The sequence below is a fragment of the Cervus canadensis genome, chromosome 6 (assembly GCF_019320065.1).
Source record: "Cervus canadensis isolate Bull #8, Minnesota chromosome 6, ASM1932006v1, whole genome shotgun sequence".
NCBI classification, from domain to species: domain Eukaryota; kingdom Metazoa; phylum Chordata; class Mammalia; order Artiodactyla; family Cervidae; genus Cervus; species Cervus canadensis.
Genome location: NC_057391.1, coordinates 49317879 through 49342824, shown reverse-complemented (window position 1 = coordinate 49342824; position 24946 = coordinate 49317879). Strand labels below are relative to the sequence as shown.

Sequence of the window (24946 nt, the reverse complement as noted above, 5' to 3'; positions counted from 1 at the left end):
TTTAATACAAGAAAATTTGTTACAGTAATGACTGTTTCTAGTAGTTTATATATCTTTCACAAACACCTGGGTAAAATAATTTCTTGAATCAGTAATTTGCTTTTTCTTGAACAGTAGTTATAAATCCTGTCCAAATTATTCAAAATCTTCTGTCATGTCTTGAACATTTCTGTTTGGGGTCAGAAAATACTGGGCTGATTAATGTATAATATACCATGCAAGTCTAAATAAAAAGCTTTTGCACACAGAATATTTATGAAATACATGTTGGGCTCAAGATACAAATATATATATAAATATATCTTTAAATAATATGTTTCTCTTCCACTAGTGTTGGGGTTCTTAAAGTGAGTCCATAGACTCTCAAAATGGAAGCAAAATCAATGAACTTGGACAGGAAAAGAATTGTTATTTTCCCAGTCTCCAAGTGAAATTTAGCATTTCCCCTGATGAGGAATTTCCTTGAATGAGGGTAGCAAAACAGACCTGATAGTATTTATGGTTTTTGTCACCAATAGAACAGATATTCTCATAGCATAATATAGTTGTTAAAGATATCTTAAATTGTCATTTGTGATTTAAAATTACCATTGTTAATAGGCCTACTTCTAGATCTTGCACTTAATGTGTTAGTAATGAGGCATTACTATGCAGCATATTTGTTTAATATTTTAGTAACTTATTAGATTATAATAGTACATATCTTGCTTTGTACTTTTAAAAACATTATTCTGAAGAGTAGTTCTAGGTTCAGGATGGGGAACACATGTACACCATGGCTGATTCATGGCAATGTATGGCAAAACCACTACAATATTGTAAAGTAATTAGCCTACAATTAAAATAAATAAATTTAAAAAATAAACAAAAATAATAATAAACAGACTATGTATAAGAAAAAAAATAATAAAACCAGTGAGAAGAGTGGCGTTATTTTTTTTTAAATGAAGAGTAGTTCTGCCAAAGAGGCCTGTGGTTCATACATACCCACACGCAAAAAAAACCCCTCTACTAGAATATCTCAGTAAAATTTTTGTAATATTTTTAATAGGTGTTTCAAAGGAAATGAGATATATGTTGTTACTAGTAGTTCTTAAATTGTAGTCAGAAGTTTTTGTTCTTTATCAGACATCTAAAATAAAATAAAAAGACATAGGATTCACCTTACTTGTTGAAGACTGTTCTTGTGAAAAGTAATTTTGTAAGAATTAGAGATTATTGTCTTTTAAATCTCAGACATGATATGTGTTATTATATTTCAGGAGTACCCAGATTTCTAAAGTCCCTAAGAGGTAAATAGTTCTAACAAGTTAAAAGTGAACTAAAAATGTATTTACATTTTTAATCTCATTTGAATAGGATAAGTGTCATTTTAAAAACAAGCTCTCAACTTTCCATTTCAGAGGAAACTTTACTTTGAAATATTATGGGCTAATATTAAATGACTTTCATTCTCTCTGGCTTGAACATCTTCTGTGAAAGAAGTTTAGAAATTTAAATAGGTACAGGAAGTAAATTTTAAAACTTGACTTTTTTTTAAACCGTCTTTATCTAATGGGTAGCTTCCACACAGATATTAAGATTGCATTTGAAATCTGTACTTTATTTTAAAAAAAGACCTAATATCTCTCATTCTGTTTCCTTGTCCACCTCAACAATTAAAAAAAAAAAAGTCCTTACTCTAGTACAGTTGAGTGAAAGTATAACAGTTGTTTAGTTTTAAGTCTTTACTGTTTGTTTGAAATAATGTTTAAGGAAGAATTTGCAAGGTAAAAAGGACTTAATGAATATTTCAACTAATAATAAGTTGATAGTATATTGTTGTGAATGACAAGTCATTGGAACAGTCTTTTTTTTTTTAAACTTTATGGTATTGGTTTAAAATGTTATTGTCTCCCAGTTCTGTCCTGCTAGGTATATGACATCCCATCTTTGTTCAACAGGGAAGGGTGTGTGTCAGACTTGAAAATGTATAATCCTTTAAGAATTTTGTGAAGCAGGTTACAAGAGTTGAAATGTAGAATCCAAAACTGCAAGATATTATTTTGACTTGTATAAGCAGTCTTACTTGTAAAGGATATATTTAAAGAGTTACGAATGTTTTCGTTTTTATTTCATATGTATATTTTGCCAATTAAAATTCTTTATATAGAACATATTACTTGGTGGTGAGAATGAGGCAAATCACATTATTTAACCTGTTTTCATAAATCACGTAATTTTTATATGTTGGCATTGCTTCACCTGTAATAGGTACTTCATCAGTAGTAAACAGTAAGTGCTTCTTAAGACATATTCTAATGGGCTCAGAAATTATATCCTTAATTATTAAAGTATTTTCTAATAATTTGCTTTGTTATTACAAGAATTGTTTTGTGTATCTAAAGGTTCAGTAGATGCCAGGTTCAGAGTTGTAAGATTTCTGTATCAGTTGGCCAGTTGAGTATCTCAGTAGCATGCATACATCAGTGAAAATGATCAAATATTAATACATACATCTCTGAAGTTTTTTTTTTAAAATCATGTACCACATCAGTAAACAATTTTGAGCATGTCATCTACGTGTGGAGTTTTTTTTAATTAATAAACTGTAGTTTTATATGGAGAAGGCAATGGCAGCCCACTCTATTACTCTCACATGGAAAATCCCATGGACAGAGGAGCCTGGTGGGCTGCAATCCATGGGGTTGCTAAAAGTCAGACAGGACTGAGCGACTTCACTTTCACTTTCCACTTTCGTTCATTGGAGAAGGAAATGGCAACCCACTCGTGTTCTTGCCTGGAGAATCCCAGGGACAGGGGAACTTGGTGGGCTGCCGGCTGTGGGGTCGCACAGAGTCAGACACAACTGAAGTGACTTAGCAGCAGCAGCAGCATAGTTTTATATAATCACAAGCCAATATCTCATTGTGTAGTGTACAGTTATGGTGAAGTTCATATAGCCTCAGTAACTTTAAATATTTTAGGTAACTTGTCAGATTTAATTTTTTTTTTTTTTTTACTTTGAAACAGAGAAAAAGAATTAGCTCTTCCATTATCATTGTTTATTTGCATTCCCATCTTTGATATTAACATCAAATTGTGGTCCTTGCAGAAATCTTTTTAAGCAATGTGTCTATTTGTGAGAGATCATTTAGTTTAAAACTATATGCTATTGAAAATTCACTTTACTAAACCTACTAAGCTCCTGTGTATTGAAAAGCAGATTAGCACTGGTGTCAGTTGTCAGCACTTTGGGACATCTGCCCTCCCTCTAGAGCTGGCCTATACCATTCCTGACACTTGGCCATCAGCTTTGGAACTGCAAATATAATCCCAACAGGAATTCTTATTTTTTTCTGGGAAAGGTATATATTGGAATGAAAACTGCAGAGAAAGGTGATGCATAGTTGAAAGTGTTCATCCTTTAATCCAGCAGTTCCACTTCTTTGTGTCTATCCTGAGAAACTCTTCTGTGTGTAAACAATATGTACAAGGATATTTGTTTAAGCACTCTTCATGATAACAACAGAAAAAGTAGAAACTATTTTTCTGTTTTTCAGTAGGAAAATAGATCAACTGTGCTTTTTATTTGTATATTGGTACATTTTATAGCAGCAAAAATGAGTGAACTACATATCTTTAATGTATATCTCAGGTTATATAACATGTAATCCCATCTGTTTAAATGTATTAAACACAGATAGTTATGTCTATTTTGTTGGAGTACATAAATATATGCTAATAGATTCAAAATATACATGGGAATCATATACCAATTTTATGGTAGTGGTTACCTTTGAGTCTGGGGTAAGATGTGAGCTATATCGATACTGTTTTAATTTTGGAGAGAGAAGGGGAAGATGTTGAATCTGAAGCAGGTATGGGAAAACGTATGCTTACTTGTACGTATATGAATCATACTGTTGGCTGTATAGATATCCATTCTTTTGAATTTTTTTTCGTTTTGTCACATGACTGAAATGACAGTAAGCTATTCAGATTTTGTTTATTGGATTTTATTTTCTTGTTTATCATTTGTTCTCATAAATGGTCTAGAAGTTTAATTGATTGTGTGTCAGTCAATAAAGATTTTTATATAAAGTTACTTTCTTTGTTTTACAGGAAAAACATCAGAGAGAGGCTCATTTTCCCTGTACAGCAGAGATACTGGATTACCAGGCTGTCAAGTAAGTTAATAAATACAAAATCAGTGCGATAATTTCTTAACATGTAAGTAAAGACATTAACAGACAAGGTGGAAATTTATCCAGTTTATTTCACCCTTTTTGTGCATTTAATTTGTGACTAAATGTAGTGGGGTTTTAGTAATTAGACATTTTCTTTCTGCTCCTCTGTTTGAAATGGTTTCCATTCTGTGGTTCACCAAACTATTTCTCTATCGTCAAAAGAATTTCATAACTCACCTCCATTTTAACTGGAGGCAAAGTACCAGTTACCTTCCTACCATCTTCCAAAATGCTGATTTCTGAAAATGATGTCTGTTTATTTCCTCATAAAAAGAACAGTGTTGCTGGTAAACTTCAAGAAGAACATGAAATTGCTCTGTGAGGCTTGACTATCGTATGTTAAACTTACTAATGTTGGAAGTAGTTTCATCATAATCTGTACTCAACTCAGGTCCGGCTGTTTGCTACTTGCAAATCAATACCTGAGGAGCAGGTGTTGGTAGAAAGGAAAGTTGCTTTTGATCAGAAAGTTGACAATCTGGGGAGAAGGCAGACTTGAATACCCCTGCCAAAACCAATTCTGAAGATGCTGCTCAACCATGACGGTGTATAAAGGGGGAGAAAGGGGGGAATTAATTTCAGGTAATCATTGAGATGAAGAGTCAGAGACATTGCAATTCCCCACTGCATGTAGTCTTATTGGCTTCTTCTTGTGATCTTTCTTTAGAGGCAGTCTTTTTTCTTTGGTCACAGGACATCATGTGAGATATTAATTCCCTGGCCAGGAGTTGAACACCTGCCCCCTGCGATGGGAGCATGGAGTCTTAACCACTGTACTGCCAGGGAAGTCCCTTAGATGTCATCCTGTTCACAAGTTTGTGCATACAGCTTGTCCATGAGATTACTACAGGAGAAGCTAGGGAGGAGGTCTGATGGTCATCTGCTACTTATTCTTCATTTTGTCATCATTGATCTATGGAAGGAAACAGCAGGTGAGGCAAGGTATTATTATATGATCAAAAGATTTGAAAACTGCTTGGGCCAGAGATCAGCAGAGCATGACAGGTCCCTGGTTTAAGGGTAGTTGTAATATAGCTTTGCTAAAGTGACACGACACAAAGGGTTTCCTGATGAGGGGAGTTTCTTGGAAAGAGCTCCTTGCAAATGTGCAGTGAAACCATTTTTAGAGTTTCCTCCAGTCTCTTTGACTTGGAAATGTTCTTTCAACTCTTCATATTTCTTAGTATGTTGCATTTCTACTAATGGCCATTTCCTCTGCTTTTTTCCCCACATCTTTACACTGAGAATCCTAAATACACAGTTTGCCTGCAGATTCCCACCACAATCAAGCCAAAAAGCATACAAAGGAAAGGCAGAATACATTTAAGTGTTTTCTGCTGTCTGCATGCCTTTATCATAAGACCCACCTTAACTTTAGACATGGGCACTTAACTGTCAGTGACAATGAAAAGTAAAGTGAAAGTGTCAAGTCGTTCAGTTGTGTCCAACTATTAGAGACCCATGGTTTGTAGCCCTCCAGGCTCCTCTGTCCTTGTAATTCTCCAGGCAAGAATACTGGAGTGGTTTGCCATTCCCTTCTCCAGGAGATCTTCCTGATACTAGTAACTATCCCATAGTTGTGCCATTCAGAATACCTAGCTTCAAATCTCATGTCTGTGATTACTGACCTGTGGTTCTAAGACAAGTCATTTAACCTTAAATCGAATCTCTGCATTGACTTCTTCATTTGGAAAACAGAATTAGCAATTTTTTCCCCCACGTATATAAGTCTCGGAAGGCTAAACTGCTGTACAGGAGACAGGGATTAAGACCATCCCCATGGAAAAGAAATGCAAAAAAGCAAAGTGGCTGTCTGAGGAGAACTTACAAATAGTTGTGAAAAGAAGAGAAGCAAAAAGCAAAGGAGAAAAGGGAAGATATACCCATTTGAATGCAGAGTTCCAAAGAATAGCAAGGAGAGATTAAAAAAAAAAGCCTTCCTCAGCGATCAATGCAAAGAAATAGAGGAAAACAACAGAATGGGAAAGACTAGAGATCTCTTGAAGAAAATCAGAGATACCAAGGGAACATTTCATGTAAAAATGGGCTCGATAAAGGACAGAAATGGTATGGACCTAACAGAAGGAGAAGATATTAAGAGGAGGTGGCAAGAATACACAGAACTGTACAGAAAAGATCTTCACAACCTAGTCACTATGGTGTGATCACTCAGCTAGAGCCAGACATCCTGGAATGTGAAGTCAAGTGGGCCTTAGAAAGCATCACTATGAACAAAGCTAGTGGAGGTGATGGAATTCCAGTTGAGCTATTTCAAATCCTGAAAGATCATGCTGTGAAAGTGCTACACTCAATGCCAGCAAATTTGGAAAATTCAGCAGTGGCCACAGGACTGGAAAAGGTCAGTTTTCATTCCAATCCCAAAGAAAGGCAATGCCAAAGAATGCTTGAACTACTGCACAATTGCACTCGTCTCACATATTAGTAAAGTAATGCTCAAAATTCTCCAAGCCAGGCTTCAGCAATACGTGAACCGTGAACTTCCAGATGTTCAAGCTGGATTTAGAAAAGGCAGAGGGACCAGAGATCAATTTGCCAACATCCGCTGGATCATCTAAAAAGCAAGAGAGTTCCAGAAAAACATCTATTACTGCTTTATTGACTATGTCAAAGTCTTTGACTGTGTGGATCACAGTAAACTGTGGAAAATTCTTCAAGAGATGGGAATACCAGACCATCTGACCTGTCTCTCAAGAAACCTGTATGCAGGTCAGAAAGCAACAGTTAGAAATGGACGTGGAACAACAGACTGGTTCCAAATAGGAAAAGGAGTACATCAAGGCTGTATATTGTCACCCTGCTTATTTAACTTATATGCAGAGTACATCATGAGAAACGCTGGGCTGGAAGAAGCACAGGCTGGAATCAAGATTGCCAGGAAAAATATCAGTAACCTCAGATAGGCAGATGACACCACCCTTATGGCAGAAAGTGAAGAGGAACTGAAAAACCTCTTGATGAAAGTGAAGGAGCAGAGTGAAAAAGTTGGCTTAAAGCTCAACATTCAGAAAACTAAGATCATGGCATCTGGTCCCATCACTTCATGGCAAATAGATGGGGAAACAGTGTCAGACTTTATATTGGGGGCCTCCAAAATCACTGCAGATGGTGACTGAAGCCATGAAATTAAAAGACACTTACTCCTTGGAAGGAAAGTTACAACCAACCTGGATAGCATATTTAAAAGCAGAGCCATTACTTTGTCAACAAAGGTCCGTCTAGTCAAGGCTATGGTTTTTCCAGTGGTCATGTATGGATGTGAGAGTTGGACTGTGAGGAAGGCTGAGTGCCGAAAAATTGATGCTTTTGAACTGTGGTGTTGGAGAAGACTCTTAAGAGTCCCTTGGACTGCAAGGAGATCCAACCAGTCCATCCTTAAGGAGATTAGTTCTGGATGTTCATTGGAAGGACTGATGTTGAAGCTGAAACTCCAATACTTTGGCCACCTCATGCGAAGAGTTGACTCATTGGAAAAGACCCTGATGCTGGGAATGATTGGGGGCAGGAGGAGAAGGGGACAGCAGAGGATGAGATGGCTGGATGGCATCACTGACTCAATGGTCATGAGTTTGGGTAGACTCCGGGAGTTGGTGAATGGACAGGGAGGCCTAGTGTGCTGTGATTCATGGGGTCACAAAGAGTCGGACACAACTAAGCGACTGAACTGAACTTAACTGAAACCTTCTAGATCATGCTTGATAACTGTAGAATTCCTTACTTCCCTCTCATTTAATTTGTTTGGTCAAGGAGGGGCCTGAGAACTTGTGTTTTTAATACATGCTTCAGGTGATTTTAATTCCCATGAACTGGGGATTATGCTTTGAGAATCCCAGTTCCTCTGTATACCCCAAAGGTAAGCATATATGGAGTATTAAAAAAGGAACTACAAAAAAATAAAAATAAAAAAGGAACTACAAGATCATTGTTTAATAATTATCCTATGTTGGAGAGATCAGGCTGGCCCATGGAAAAGAGAACGAGGTTATGGGAATATATAAAATATAAAATAATGATATTGCTGTATCAGGAAGTTTTATAGATATTCGAATCAGGAAAAGATTTGTTTTTGAAGAATGTACAGAAGCAATGCTTGAACCCCCAATAAAAGCCCAAAATTGAGCACAGAGTAGAGAGGATAATACTGCAATAAGAGTAAATAACGTCAGTGAAGACTGGAGGTCTTTAAGTAGAAGGTTTCCTTAACTGTGAATGGAACAATGGCTTTGCTGTTTATTACTGTTACTTAGCTCTGACTATACTACAGTTGCTGGGAGAAATTACCGTGGATCATACATACCAGCTGATTTGAGGCCTAAGTAGTAAATTCAGAAAATTCAAGAGTATATCACTCCCATTCAAAAAAACCCCTGTATTTCAAACAGTACTTACTATAATGAGTCAAAGAAAAAAAAATACATGAAAACAACTGGCTGCCATTTTGTCTTACCTATTCACAAGCAACATAATAATCTTAACCACACAATGATAATGGAGGAAAATATGAATAGTGGCTACAAAGTTATATCTAAACACCACTTTGAAACCATTTTTCCTCAACAAAATCCCCAAGGAACATTTATTTTGCTATTAATGTACTTAAAATGCTGCTGACATAACACAAAATTCAGGCTAATTTAATAGTGCCTGATGGGCCTTACTTCATGTAAAGATGATGTAATAATATGTTGCTAAATGAGTCTGCTCGTATTACCTTCACGGCAATTGCATAACTGATGAGCCATTAAAAGGAAACTGGTGTTGCAGTATTACTGGAAACATTGATAGATCATTCTGCAATTGAATTTTTTTTTTTTATTTAACACAGAGCATAGAAGCCAACATCTTTACTAACAGTAGGTATGGGGGCAATAAATTGGAAGATTGGGATTGAGATATACACACTACTATATATAGGTAACTAATAAGGACCTACTGTGTAGCATAGGAAACTTTACTGAATACTATATAATGACCTATATGGGAAAAGAATGTAAAAAAGAGCAGATAAATGTATAACTGATTCAGTTTGCTGTATCCCTGAAACTAGCCCAAGATTGTAAATCCAACTATATTCCAATAAAAATTAATTATAAAAGTTAAGTGTCAAGAAGAACTCCATTGATATAATATTTTAATAACTGCCCCCATGAAATGAAAGATTCCTTTTATGATTATGACTATTTGTCATTGATTCCTCTTAAACAAGTATTTATTCAAAGGGCTCAGCCTAGAAGAGACAGTGTCTTGTATTTTTTCCCTAAGAGATTTAATTTTCATCAGAGTTAAGATATTTACCCTTGAAAAAATAGCAATTAACTTTCAAAACTCAGTTAACAGTTACTTAGAAATTTACCCATACCATTTGCTTCTTTACCATTTTCTTTTTCCATTACAGTCAATTTCATTGTATACCACATTTGATTATGATAAAATAATGAGTCAATACATAAAGAAACAATGATAAACTGTGTATACATCTAATAGCAGAGCTTCAAAATGAAGGAAACAAAAATTGGTATAATTAAAGAGAGATTCATAATTATAGTTGAAGATTTGGATACCTCTGTCTCAGCAATTGACAGAATAGCTAGACAGAAACTTAGTAAAGACATAGAACTAAATGAACCACTGAAAACTACTTTGACCTAATTGATACTTATAAAATTCTGTTCCCAACAACTGACGAATATAAATTCCTTTCAAGGGTAGATGTTACACTTGACAGGATTGAACCATATGCTGATCTTTAAATCAATATCAGTAAATTGAAAAAGTTTAAAATCATACAAAGTATTTTTTATGACCACATAAGAATTAAATTAAAAGTCAGTAAGATACCTAGAAAAATGCCAAATATTTGGAAGTAAATGGGTTGTTTCATTTAGACATGGGCATGTCTAAAAAACCCATGATTTTGAAAAGAAATCAGAAGGGAATGTAGAAAGTGTTCCTAACTAAATTATAATGAAACAAGATAGCAAAATTTGTTAATGCAGTTAAAGCAGTGCCTTGAAGAAAATGTATGGCTCTGAATACTTGTATTCAAGATTACGGTGCGTGACATGAGGCTCTGCCCTTTGCAGTCAGAAAAAGAGGGGAGAGCAGTACAAAGGAGAGCACTAATCGGTGTACTGTTACACAAATAACAGAAAGAGCTAACGAAGCCAAATGCAGTTATCTGTAAGATCCATGAAACGAATAACTCCTAGCTAGACTAATTAAAGGGGGACGGGGAGGTGGGGACAAAACAGCCAATTACCAGTATCTGAAGTGGCAGAGAGATTATCACTGTGGGTCATATATACATTAAAAGAATAATAAGGAAGTGTTGGGAATAAGTTAATGAATTTGAAACTTAGGTGAAATAAGCAAATTTCTTAAAAATTACTTACTGAAAGGGGACAAGATGAAGCAAGAGTTTAAATAGCTCTATATCTATTAATGCAAGTGAATTCATCTCAATTTTTTTACAGAAAACGTTTGAGAATCATATAGTTTCATTGGTGAATTCTTTCAAATGCTTGGGGGGGAAATTAATACCAATCAATCATACATAAACTGTTTTAGAAAATAGATGACAAGGGAACACTTTGCACCTCATTTTATAAGATGAACAACACCCTGGTACTCAGAATGCATATGGTGTGTGTACCAGTGGTGAAAGAGTAGCTTAATTGTTGAAAATCAACACTGAAAATCAGTCATTGTAGTTCAGCACATTAACAGAATTAAGGAGAAAAATATTTTGAAAGATTTAGAAAAAGTATTCAACAAAATCAAATATTCATAATAAAACCTCTCAGGAAACTGAGCACAGATAGATGCTTCCTCAGTTTGATAAAAAGACTTGCATGAAAGATCTCTAGCTTTTAAGTGTAACAGCAGGCTTAAAGGTGAAAGACTAAATGTTTTCTTCCTGTTAGGAACAAGGTAAGAATTTCTATTCTTACTACCTGGATTTTGTATTCTAGTCAGTGTAATAAGAAAAGGGATAAAAATTGGAAAGGAATAAATTCAGCTGAATTGGCAGATGATATGTCTGTGTACATAAGAAGTCATAAGGAATCATCAGGAAAACTTCTAAAACTGATACGTACTTTTAGCTAGGTCACAGGTTACATAGCCAATCTAAAAAACAATTAGATTTCTATATACTAAGAGTGAACAATTAGAAAATGAAACTATCAAAGCAGTATTGTTTAAAATGGGACCTAATCAAACTTACAAGTTTTGCACATCAAAGGAAGCTATAAGAAAAAATGTAAAGACAACCTGTGGACTGGGAGAAAAATATTTGCAAATGATCTGACACACAAGGGCTTAATCTCCAAAATATATAAACAGCTCTTACAACTCAATGGCAGAAAAACAAACACCCCAAATGAAAAATAGGCAGAAGACCATAATGCACTATTCTCCAGAGACTTACAGATGCCCACTAGGCACATGAAAATATGTTCAGCGTCACTAATTATTAGAGGAATGCAAATGAGAGCTTCAGTGAAGTACCACCTTACACTGGTCAGAATGAGCATCATTAAAAAGTCTACAAATAACTTGCTGGAGCAGGTGTGGAGAAAAGGGAAATGTTGGTAGGAATGTAAGTCCATATAGCAACCACAGAAAACAGTATGGAGGTCCCTCAGAAAACTAAAAATAGAATTACCATATGATCTGGCAATCCCACTTGTGAGCATATACTTGGACCAAGCTATAATTCAGAAAGATACATGCACCCCCATATTCATAGCAGCAAGTGCCTCATATTTATGAAATACTACTCAACCATTAAAAAGAATGAAATAATGCCATTTGCAGCAACATGGATGCACCTAAAGATTATCATACTAAGTGAAGTAAGTCAGAAAGACAAATACCATATGGTATAACTTATATGGAGAATCTAAAAGATGACACAGATGAACCTGTCTATGGAACAGGAAGAGGCCACAAGAGAATAGTGTGATTGCCAAGGGGAGGAGACAGGGAGAAAGAGATGGACTGGAAATACAGGGTTGGTAGGTGCAAACTGTTACATTTAGAATAGATGAACAGCAGGGTCCTAAGGTATAGCTCAGGGAACTATATTCAATATCCTGTGATAAGCTATAAAGGAAAAGAATATTTAAAAAAGAATGTATATGTGTAACTGAGTCACTGTGTTACACAGCAGAGATTGGCATAACACTGTAAATCAAGTATACGTCAGTTGAAAAAACTATTATTTATAGTCACATCAAAAAGTATAAAATACTGAGGGATAAATTTAATAGATTATAAGGCTTCAGCAATAAAATCTATAAAATATTGCTGATAGAAATCAAAGATCTAAATAAATAAGTATACCGTGTTTATGAATTGGAAGACAATATCATTTAGATTTTAGTTCCAGTGGGCTATAGATTTAATGCAATCCCATTCAGACTCCCAGCAGGCTCTTTATAAATATTGACAAGATTATTTAAAAATTGATTCAAAAAAGTATGGGATTAAGAAGAGCCAGGATAGTCTTTGAAAAGAAGAAAGGAGGAAGGACTTTACCTGGCTTTAAGACTTCCTGTAAAGCAATAGTAATCAGGATAGTGTAGTTTTCATATAAAGACTGACAGATAGATCATGGAACAGAATACAGAGTCCAAAAAGAGACCCATACCTATATAGAAAATGATGTTTGAGAAGAGCATTCTAGCAATTCAGTAAGAAAAGAAGCATCTCTTTTTAATATATTGTGCTGGAACATTGTATATCAATACTGAGCAGGGAAGCCCTTCAATTCTTAACTTACTTCATTTGCTTTTGTTGTTTAGTTGCTAAATCATGTCCAACTCTTGCAACGCCATGGACTATAGCTTGCCAGGCTCCTCTGACCATGAGATTTCCTAGGCAAGAATACTGGAGTGGGCTGGCCATTTCCTTCTCCAGGGGATCTTCCCAACCCAGGGATTGAACCCACATCTCCTGCATTACAGGCGGTTTCTTTACCACTGAACCACCAAGGAAGCCCTGCCTTATTTCATAGATGTAAATTTGAGATAGACTTAAATATGAGCTAAAATAATAAAGCTGCTAGGGAAAAATATAGATTAATATATCACTTCAGGACAAAATTTTTTTCAGAAGATACAGAAAGTATAGAACGTGAAAGAAAATTGATGAATTGAACTTAATTAAAATTTAAAACTTATGTTCCTTCCAGAACACCATCAAGAAAAGGAAAAAAGAAGCCACAGAATGAGAGAAAGTATTAGCAACAAGGACTTAAGTGTAGACTATATAATTATCCCTCATAACTCAGTAATAAGAAAGAAGCAATCTAATTTTCATAGTAGGTACTTTACAAAAGATACACAAATGAGCAATCAGCACATTAAAAAATGCTCCATATTACTAGCTTTCAGGCACATGAAAATTAAAACCACAGTGACATGGTAATACACAATTACCAGAATAGCTGAAGTTTATTTTTTAAAATTTTTTATTGAAATATATAGTTGACTTACAGTGTTATGCCAGTCTCTGATAACAAAGTGATTCAGTTATAGACATGTTTGCATTGTTTTTATATTGTTTTCCATTATGGTTTGTTACAGGATATTGAATATAGTTCCCTCTGCTATATATTAGGACCTTGTACAGAATAACTAAGAAAATTTAAAGCTAAATTTAAAATTGCTAATTGGACTGTAAAATGGTATGACTTTAAAAAACTATATGACAGTTTCTTAAAGTTAAATATGCATCTGCCCCATGACTCAACAGTTTTGTTCCCAGGTATTTTTCCAAGAAAAAGTTGTTCATCAAAAGCTTTCATCAAAAATATTCATAGCAGTGGCTTCCCTGATGGTCTGATGATTAAGATTCCATGTTTCCACTGCAGCAGGTGCAGGTTCGATCCTTGCTCAGAGAAGCTCAGCATGCTGCAAGATGCAACTAAAAAAAATATTCATAACGGTTTATTCATTATAACCTAAAACTGGAAACATCACAGATGTTCATCAACAGGAGAGTAGATAACTGACCTGTATTATGTTCATACATTGAATGCTATTCAACAGAAAAATGGAGTGATCTAATGATTTTATAGACTTCCCCAATGGCTCAGCAAGTAAAGAATCCACCTGCAATTCAGGACACACAGGAGATGTGGGTTCGATCCCTGGGTCAGGAAGATCCCCTGGAGGAGGAAATGGCAGCCCACTCCAGTGTTCTTGCCTGGAAAATCCCATTGACAGAGGAGTCTCATGGGCTACAGTCCATGGAGTTCTAGAGTTGGACACAACTGAGCGACTCACAACGACAATGACTTCATAATGTTATGCTGAGTGAAAGAGATGAAATCTTAAAAATACACTATCTCTCCATTTATATGAAAAACAACAATAGGCAAAACTCCTGTGTTGATTAAAAAGAAATCAAATCAGTGGTTGCCACTGGAAGTTCTACTGTGACGGTAACATTTCTGAGGTGATTGAAACATCTTGTATCTTAACATGCATTCATCAGAACTGATTGAGTGACACTTAAGATCTGAACATTTTATTGCATGTGAAAAACAGCTTAGTTTTTGTTTTGTTTTTTTTTTTTAATGAAAACTAGTTATTTACAGTAGCAACTAAGGAACTTTATTTAAATACTTTAGGAGTAAATGTTAAAAGATATACAAGACCACTGAAAACTGCCAAATTACTAAACATTGCTTGGAGAAATTTCTAAAGACCTCAGCAAATGGAGAAATGTACCATGTTCATGAATAGGAAGACAGTATTCTTAAAATCTCAATTCTTAGATAGATCTGTAGATTGCATATAATCCCAGTTAAAACATCTACTTCTGCTTTATTGACTATGCCAAAGCCTTTGACTGTGTTATCACCACAAACTGGAAAATTATTAAAGAGGTGGGAGTACCAGACCACCTGACCTGCCTCTTGAGAAATCTGTATGCAGATCAGGAAGCAACAGTTGGAACTGGACATGGAACAACAGACTGATTCCAAATAGGGAAAGTAGTACGTCAAGGCTGTATATTGTCACCCTGCTTAAGAAATGCTGGACTCGATGAAGCACAAGCTGGAATCAAGATTGCCAGGAGAAATATCAATAACCTCAGATATGCAGATGCCCCACGCTTATGGCAGAAAGCGAAGAAGAACTAAAGAGCCTCTTGATGAAAGTGAAAGAGGAGAGTGAAAACGTTGGCTTAAAGCTCAACATTCAGATCATGGCATCCGGTCCCTTCACTTCATGGCAAATAGATGTGTAAAACAGTGGAAACAGTAGCTGACTTTATTTTGGGGGGCCCCAAAATCACTGCAGATGGTGACTGCAGCCATGAAATTAAAAGACACTTGCTCCTTGGAAAAGAACTTATGACCAACCTAGACAGCATATTAAAAAGCAGAGACGTTACTTTGCCATCAAAGGTCCATTTAGTCAAGGCTGTGGTTTTTCTAGTAGTCATGTATGGATGTGAGAGTTGAACTATAAAGAAAGCTGAACGCAGAAGAATTGATGCTTTTGAACTGTGGTGTTGGAGAAGACTCCTGGGAGTCTCTTGGACTGTAAGGATATCCAACCAGTCCGTCCTAAAGGAAATTAGTCCTGAATATTCATTGGAAGGACTGATGTCAAAGCTGAAACTCCAGTACTTTTGCCACCTGATTCGAAGAACTGACTCATTTGACGAGACACTGATGCTGGGAAAGGTTGAAGGCAGGAGGAGAAGGGGATGACAGAGGATGAGATGGTTGGATGGCATCACCTACTTGATGGACATGAATATGAGTAAACTCCAGGAGTTGGTGATGAACAGGGAGGCCTGGCGTGCTGCAGTCCATGAGGTCGCAAAGAGTCGGACACGACTGAGCAACTGAACTGAAATGAAAACCCCACCAAGATTTTTTGTGTTTGCATAGGTATTTACAAGCTAATTTTAAAATTGTTTGGAAATATAAATGACCTAGAGTGTGGAGAAGTAAAGAACGAAGCTGGAGAATTTATGCTGCTGGACTCTGTTTAACGTAAGACTTAGCACAAAGCTGTCATAATTAAACAGCACCATACTGCTGTGACTGAAAAATGTGACACTGGCGCAGAGTAAGGCCCAGCAGTGCACCACACTTAACGCGGTTCATTTGATTTTTAACAGTGTTTGCCAAAGTATTCCAGTGGGAAAAGGAAAGATTTTTAATAAGGGATGCACTAACAAATGGATATTCCTATGGATAATTACGAATGTTAGTCTTTCTCCTACACTAAAAGCAAAAGTTTTACAAGATGAACCTAGACCTAAATGTAAAAGCTAAAATTACAAAGCTTTAAGAGAAAAACATAAGAGAATCTCTCTTCAATTAGGGGGTAAGCAAAGCTTTCTTGCATAAAATACACAGAAAACTACAAAAGAAAGAAAATGATAAACTTCATCAAAATTAAAGACGTCTGCTTTTAAAAAAGCCTAGGTTTAAAAAAAGAAGACTGTACATCTAACAAAGGATGGGTATCCAGGGTATAAAAAGGACTCCCACAACTCTGTAAGGCTTTCCAAGACTTCTACAGTTTTTCTTTTTATGACAGGGTTAACTTCAGTTGATGAGCAAATTTCTAGTCCCTTCTAAATCAATAATTCTATGGTAATTTCAAGAATAGGATCAACTTGACATGACTACAAGTTGTTACATAAAAGATACCTGTGTTGTAGCTACTTCTTTCATTTTCTTTCTTCCTCCCCTCACTTCCCCAGTAACTTTTTTTTTTTAACGACAGGTTTCCTTTGCCCATGACAACTGACAGTTTTGGAGACTGAACAATTACTTGATGGGATGTTTTCTGGCAGTGTAGTTATAGAAAATCCCTAAAGAATGATACCAATGGAGTAATTATCTAGCCTAAGAGATCCATAAGTATATTTTTTAAAGTCTTAATTCTATAGGGGAGGAAAGTTTTTCTCAGTCCTCTTAAGGTTCCTGATTGGATCTGAAAAGCAAACTGACAAAGATTAACAGGAGAAGAGCTTACAAATTCATTTAATATAAGTTTTGCATAAATGGAAGCCTTCATAAGGAAATGAAAACTAAAAGAAACAGACCTATGTACTTTCTTTCATGCTCGGTTTGACGAAGGATAGGCAATTATGGATTAATATGATGTATGTTAAGGAGTGTGAGGTAATTGTAAACTGGGGGGAACTTAGCAAAGCCTGTTTGTTAGGGTTCTTCTCGACATCCCTATTTTTTGGACATAAGGATGCTTCTTTTCTTTGGTTGTAGGGAGTACACACCTCTCATGAGGAGAGACTGTTTCAGGAAAATCAGGTTAGGGTCAGGATGGAGGGCATCAGAATGACCTTCCTGCTTCAGTTTCCCAAACTCCTCAGCTTAAAATACTCAGTGTCATAGTACCATATTTTGGGGTGTTGGATCCTGAACTCTGGCTTCCCTTGTGGCCGATTGGTAAAGAACCCACCTGCAATGCAGGAGACACAGTTTTGATCCCTGGGTCAGGAAGATCCCCTGAAGAAGGAAATGGCAAGCCACTCCAGTATTCTTGCCTGCAAAATCCCATGGACAGAGGAGCCTGGGGGGTTATAGTTCATGTTGTCACAAGAGTCCGACCTGACTTAGCAACTAAACAACGACAATCCTGAACTCCTTTCTTTTATTCTTAAAATTAGGTTTTTAAGCTGTTAAGATGAAATTTTTAATGCATTTTAAATTATTTCAGTGTCCTTAATTGTTTAATCTCTAGATATAGTTTGGTTTGGGGTAGTTATTTTATAGATTTCTATGAATTTAAAATAAATTCCTTAAGTATTTTGATGATTTGCTTTATTTCAAATGTGCTTTTAATCAAATAATAGGAGTTTTCACTGATTTAATAGGACCTTTTACACAGATCTATATCCCACAGCAGTAATGTGTTCATTGTATTTTAACATTTTATTGACCAGTTTTTTTTTCAATGTGTGTTTGTCTTTTATTTTTGAAATAAAAAATAACCTCTTATTCTCTAAAAACTATTGTGTCCTTAGAAATTATAGATTTCCAATTCACAGAAATTTATTACCACTTCTGTTTTATGCAGACCAAATTCACTTACAATTTAAATACTTCATCTTTTTTTCTCATACTTCTTTCTTACTGGGTTAAAAATGTAAAAAAAAAAAAAAGAAAAAAAACAACTTCACACATTACAAAACTTGCTTAAAAGATACAGAATCTTATCAATACGTATTTGCTTATTTTTTCATGTGAAGGGAACTGGGCCAGGCAACAGAATAAAAGAATTGATATTAATCTTTAGGAAGCTTACATCCTAATTGAGAAGACCAACTGTGTACACACAAAATTAACTAAAAAGATCCATATTAAATCTCAAGTAGCATAGATATAAGTTAGAACTCAGAAGAGAAAGAAAGGAATGTGATGTTGATACAGAGAAGATTTTGCAAAGAAAGTATAAAACGCTTAAGATCTTGGTGGGTAGATAAAATTTAACAGGGTTAACAGGAGAACATCTTGGGCAAAGAGAAAATATGACTTATAAAATAGAGACAGTAGTATTCTACACATTGTATTGTTTCTTCCTTGATTTTCTCTCAGAAAAACTATCCACTTTGTGAAGGCAGTCAGTGGCTTCTTGTTTATTACTTCCAGGTCCTCCCTCTGTGCCTGATAAACAAGAAGCTATCAGTGAATACCTTTTGAAATGTATTTGGAATGAAAAAAGAAGTGAATGTGTTTTCTTAGAATAGTAGCATTTTAGCTTGGCTTGAATGGAGTGTTTATTTAGCGAAAAGGTGTAAGATGTTTGAACTAAAAGGATGATGCTTGAATACCTAAACAAAGATTAAGGGTTTGGGATTGTTCACATGGCATGATTAAAAAGATACAGGTGTTTCTTAGAAAAGTTAAGCTGTGGGTTTACGATTTACAAGAGAATTTATAAAATGGTGACAAGGAAACTATTTGAAATTATATTACTCTAGGCTACATATCAAGAACAGTAGGATAGGTAGTTTAGATAGATCTTAGTTACATAACAAAAGCACATTGCAGGTGTTAAGAGATAATTTTTTAAAAATAAAATCATGAAAAAAAATAAAATCATGACTTTTGTGTAGATACAAAAATGAACAGGTATAAAGATTTTATCTCATCAATGAAGAAATCTGTAAGGTATTAGAACCAGTTCAAAGGAGAATCCAAAAACAGACACATTCATTGATTATGTGATAATTATTTGTGATAATTTTGTGATATTTATGTGATAATTATTTGATAATTTCCAAAATTATGGAAATTAATATTCAAATAGAGGAAAAACTTTTTTTTTTTCCTTTGGAGGAGGGTGGTAGAGCTGTTGATGGTGGAGAAATGTTATTCATTTCTTTACTGGACAGAATTTTTTTCAGATATACATATAAGAATTATTTTTCTTTGCTACAAGTTATCTACAATTTAGAAAGTTGTAAAATAGCTCCCATAGAATGAGAGTCAGATAACCTAGAAAGGTATGCTCTAGGCCAGGGGTCAGCAAACTACAGCTTCCAGCCAAATATCTCTACCATTTTTGTTTTTTTGTGAATGGTCTTATCAGAACATACCATGTTTATTCATTTATGCATTGGCTATGGTTTCTTTTTGGCCTCCAAAGTGTAGTTAGAACAGAGGCAATATGGCCCACAAAAGTTAAATGTTTTCTATCCGGTCCTTAACTGAACTGACCATACTACAGATAATGCATAATATTCCATCAAAGGTATGTTTCTGACAATGAAGCAAATCAGGGTTTTCATATAGAGCCAATCCTATGGAGCCAAACATATAGAGCCAAGCCTACAGTTTCCCCTAGAGGATTAATTAAAGCTAGTTGTTTCAAAGAGCATGTTGAATGTTTTTTAGCATAACAACAGACCTAATAATAGGGACCTTAGCTTTAGGCTAAATTACTAGAACATATTTAGAACAAGGAAGTTGATATTGTATACCATTCTGAGCAAATTATTTCTAAATAGGCATAAGTAAACACACCTATTCAGAGAAGAATTTGCAAATATTAAAGTAACTTGCAACTGTAGCATATAGAGAATGAATGAAGGACGGAAAGCTATTTAATTTTAAGAAGAGAGGACACCAGTAATTTGGGAAGCATCTTCAGATATTTGAAGCATAATTTGGCTTGTTCTGTAACTTTTAAGGTTAAAACTTTGGACAAAGTAATCCTGATTTTAACTTAGTATGAGAAGGAATGTTCTCCTAGAATGAAATGAAATGAAACTTGCTCAGTCCTGTCTGACTCTTTGCGAACCCATGGACTGTAGCCCACCAAGCTCCTCTGTCTATGGAATTCTCCAGGCAATAATACTGGAGTGGTTAGCCATTCACTTTTCCAGGGGATCTTCCTGACCCAGGGACTGAACTTGGGTCTCCTGCATTGCAGGCAGATTCCTGACCATCTGAACTACCAAAGAACCCAGTCATAGAGAATGGAATATTCAACCTTGGTAAATAATGACTTGCCTCTCAGTGGCTATATTTAAGCAGAAGCTAGACGTTTGTTTTACTGAAAATTTTAAGCTAAAAGGGATTAGAGCATCTGTTGTTTGATTGAAATAAAAGACTTTAAAATTTTCTCCTAATTCCATGAGCTCTCTAGTGACAAGTAAAAAGCTTTCCAAGTGGCATTTATGATCCCTCTGAGTTTGGAGACCAGAAATTACTACCAACATTCATCTATATGATTTTATATCAATACATGTTCTAATTTCCCTACCAGTATTGATTCAGGAATGCTATCATTTTGTCAGTAGACTGACCTAATGCCTGCACAGTGGTAAGGAGTGGGAATTTTATTAATTCTCCACTAGGACTGGGTTGTTTTTTGGTCCAAATCAGAGCTTTCCCTTTTTATCAAATTAACAATTACTGAATTTCTAAACTTGTTTTTCCTTTTGCGAGGCCAATTGTTGGGTTCTCCTAACCAATTTTTCTGAGGTTTTTCTGAACTCCTAACTCATTTGGGGGATTATCCCTTTGGACGATAACAGAGATTTGGCTTCTGCTGCTGCCTTTAAGGGCAGCATTTCTTTTGGAAGTATCAGCAAGGTGATTTTCCTCGGCTTCAAGCAAGTCCAGTTCAGAATGCCCCATAATCTTAATGAAACTAAAGTGGCAGGTAAAAGCATTGCATCCAATAATCCCTAAGCCTAGGGGACATTTTAAACATTATTTCTGCTGAAAGTAAGAAAGCCATGTTGCTTCTGCATTTGAAAATCATGAGCTACTCTGAACGCATGTCTGCTATCATTACAAATATTGGCAACTCTGTCCTTGGCTAAACTACAAGGCCAGGTAAGAGCATGTAACTCCGTCTGTTGGGCCTAAACAAATGGGAATAAGTGAGAGACAAGAACTCTTGAGGTTCACTAGAGAGCCTCGCTGTTTGAACTGTCTCAGTGTTCTGAAACACGGGCTGGTTTATAGTAGAGTTGAGCACTGAGAGTGGCTCTAGTGTCAGTACTGGAAGAGAGTCAGCCCCCCAGATATTGAGAAACGTTTCTCCCAAGATGATTAGAGGGGAGAATTGGGAAAAGCCCCTGTAGTTCCTCCCATTGAGAATTGGCAGGATGTTGGAAAAGCTTATTAGAAAACTAAAGGTGCTAAAAGTACTTAATGCCTTTTTCAGTGTCTTTGCTTTTTATAGTAATAACAAAAACTAGGAGGACTTTTATTTTATTTAGGAACTTTGATTTGCTAGAGTTGAAGATCAGTAATTTTGTTGGTTTCCCTTTTATGTGGTTTGTCTAGAGTGCAAGAGAGCTGGTTTATCAGATTATCTAAATCTGGAGTGGATATAGTTTCCCATTCTATTCTGGCCTCTTTTAGTAGAAGGAAGAGGTCCTAGTTCAGCCTGTTTTAGAGTTAAAAGCTCCCTAGGTGGAATCAACATATGAAGGAAAACCAGAATTTTCTTTTTAAACAATTTGAAACCAGTTGCATGGTCATAAAGAGGTTCATCATATTTTTGTGTACAAATCTGAATTTTATTCTAATCAACAGGATTTGGAAAAGCCCCAGGAATTGCTTGATGAAGTCACCTAGAGATTGCCTTAGCCTGATGATTTAATAAATGAGTTAGTGGCCTGGACTTCCAGTTGTAATTCCAGAGACCTTTTAAGATTTTCCCAATTAACAGTTTTCAGTACTGAGTCTGGCCTTCAGTGACAGGTATAAAAACTAGCTGATATAATTAGAGAAACCAGGTTGATAAGTTTGATTAACTATATTAAATTCCTCTGCAAACCTGTGAAGATCTTTAGTTACTTTGGAAAAGTATTTGGTTGGTGGCTCCCAATTCAGCTTTGGTTCAGGGAATATAAGAAATTAGCCTCTGGATCCTCAGAAGGCTTAATTTTAAAGGAATAAATTCTGACAAGTTCAGAAGAAAAGGGAGTAGGGAGAGTTTCTGAGAAAAAGGGAAATTTGACAAATATTACCTTAAAATCTTATTTTGCAGAGAGGCAATTTCAGACTTCTGTCTGATCATATTGGGAAGCCTCAGAATACCAATTAAAATAGGTATTCCACTCAGTTCTCAAAATTTTTGAGCTGTTGTAGTCAAATTCAGTTTTAAGGAAATTAAAGTTGGGGATTTCATACGTTTTCCATAATAACAATTACATTTGGTCAGATTGGTCCATTTAGTTTAAAATGTGCCTGAGGAGGGTTTTTAAAGATAAAGTCTCTGGATTTCTTATAAGAGGAGGTGGTAATCTAAATATTATCATAATATTTAAATAACCAGGATCCCATTCCTCAGATTTTTCTCTAATATAAAAGAATAATTTTCACACTGCCCAAACAGCCAAGCAAATGTATATTATCCAGTTCTAAGGAAACAGCTTTGTCCTGGAGGATCCCAGCCAGCCAGTCAGTCAGTTCAGTTGCTCAGTTGTGTCCGACTCTTTGCGACCTCATGGACTGCAGCACGCCAGGCCTCCCTGTCTGTCACCAAATCCCAGAGTTTACCCAAACTCATGTCCATTGAGTCAGTGATCCTATCCAACCATCTCATCCTCTGTCGTCCCCTTCTCCTCCTGCCCTCAATTCTTCCCAGCATCAGGGTCTCTTCAAATGAGTCAGTTCTTCGCATCAGGTGGCCAAAGTGTTGGAGTTTCAGCTTCAACATCAGTCCTTCCAATGAACACCCAGGACTGATTTCCTTTAGGATGGACTGGTTGGATCTCCTTGTGGTCCAAGGAACTCTCAGGAGTCTTCTCCAACACCACAGTTCAAAAGCATCAATTCTTCTGTGCTCAGCTTTCTTTATAGTTCAACTCTCACATCCATACATGACTACTGGAAAAACCATAGCCTTGACTAGACGGACCTTTGTTGACAAAGTAGTGTCTCTGCTTTTTAATATGCTGTCTAGGTTGGTCATAGCTTTCCTTCTGAGGAGTAAGCGTCTTTTAATTTCATGGCTGCAATCACCATCTGCAGTGGTTTTGGAGGCCCCAAAAATAAAATCAGCCACCGTTTCCACTGTTTTTCACATCTGTTTGCCATGAAGTGATGGTACCGGATGCCATGATCTTAGTTTTCTGAATGTTAAGCTTTAAGCCAAGTTTTTCACTCTCCTCTTTCACTTTCATCAAGAGGCTCTTTAGTTCGTCTTCACTGGTGGTGTCATCTGCATATCTGAGGTTATTGATATTTCTCCCGGCAGTCTTGATTCCAGCTTGTGCTTCCTCCAGCCCAGTGTTTCTCATGATGTACTCTGCATATAAGTTAAATAAGCAGGGTGACAACATACAGCCTTGACGTACTCCTTTTCCTATTTGGAACCAGTCTGTTGTTCCATGTCCAGTTCTAACTGTTGCTTCCTGACCTGCATACAGGTTTCTCAAGAGGCAGGTCAGGTGGTCTGGTATTCCCATCTCTTTCAGAATTTTCCACAGTCTATTGTGATCCACACAGTCAAAGGCTTTGGAATAGTCCATAAAGCAGAAATAGATGTTTTTCTGGAACTCTTTTACTTTTCGATGATCCAGCGTATGTTGGCAATTTGATCTCTGGTTCCTCTGCCTTTTCTGAAACCACCTTGAACATGTGGAAGTTCACGATTCACATATTGCTGAAGCCTGGCTTGGAGGATTTTGAGCATTACTTCACTAGCATGTGAGATGAGTGCAATTGTGCACTCATAGGAAGGGGCCAGTAGCTGAACTGATGTGCTTTCAGTGAAGCAGCTCCTGTTATGAAAGCTTTGGGTGGATGGCTTCTCAGCCAGCTTTAGTTGAATCAGCCTGTTTTCAAAATCAGACTGAAATGCCAAACAAGTACTCATATACAGAGCAAAGCCTTAACCAGAAAGGTAAAACCTTAAAATAGATCCCAGATAAAGCCCGGAGACCTTCAAACACAAAGGTCTTTGTGAGGACATGGATCCAGGAGAAAGACATACCTTCAGACCTTAGGGTCAGCAAGAAAATCATCACAATGGATGCAGTTGTGGGTACCACACCCCTTCGCTTATCAGCCCCAGAGTCGTTGGAGGTCTTTTTGATCCTCCATGGGCCATCAAAATGTTGGCCCAAAACAAATAAAGTAAGATGGGTTTATTTGAGATCAGCAAAGAACTGCAGTTCAGGGTCTGTAACCATGGTTAGCCATATGCAGGTCTTCCACAGCAGGGAAGGAA

At 36.2% G+C, this 24946-nt stretch overlaps 1 protein-coding gene across 8 annotated transcripts in view; it reads left to right on the top strand.

Moving 5' to 3' along the window:
• TCF12 (transcription factor 12) overlaps window positions 1–24946 on the top strand; it is a 392318-nt gene that overhangs the window by 271271 nt on the left and 96101 nt on the right. For all 8 annotated transcript variants that reach the window (XM_043471865.1, XM_043471864.1, XM_043471862.1 and 5 more), the window contains one exon: window positions 4105–4169. In XM_043471865.1, coding sequence (XP_043327800.1) covers window positions 4105–4169 — 65 coding nt within the window. The remainder of the gene's footprint in view (window positions 1–4104; window positions 4170–24946) is intronic.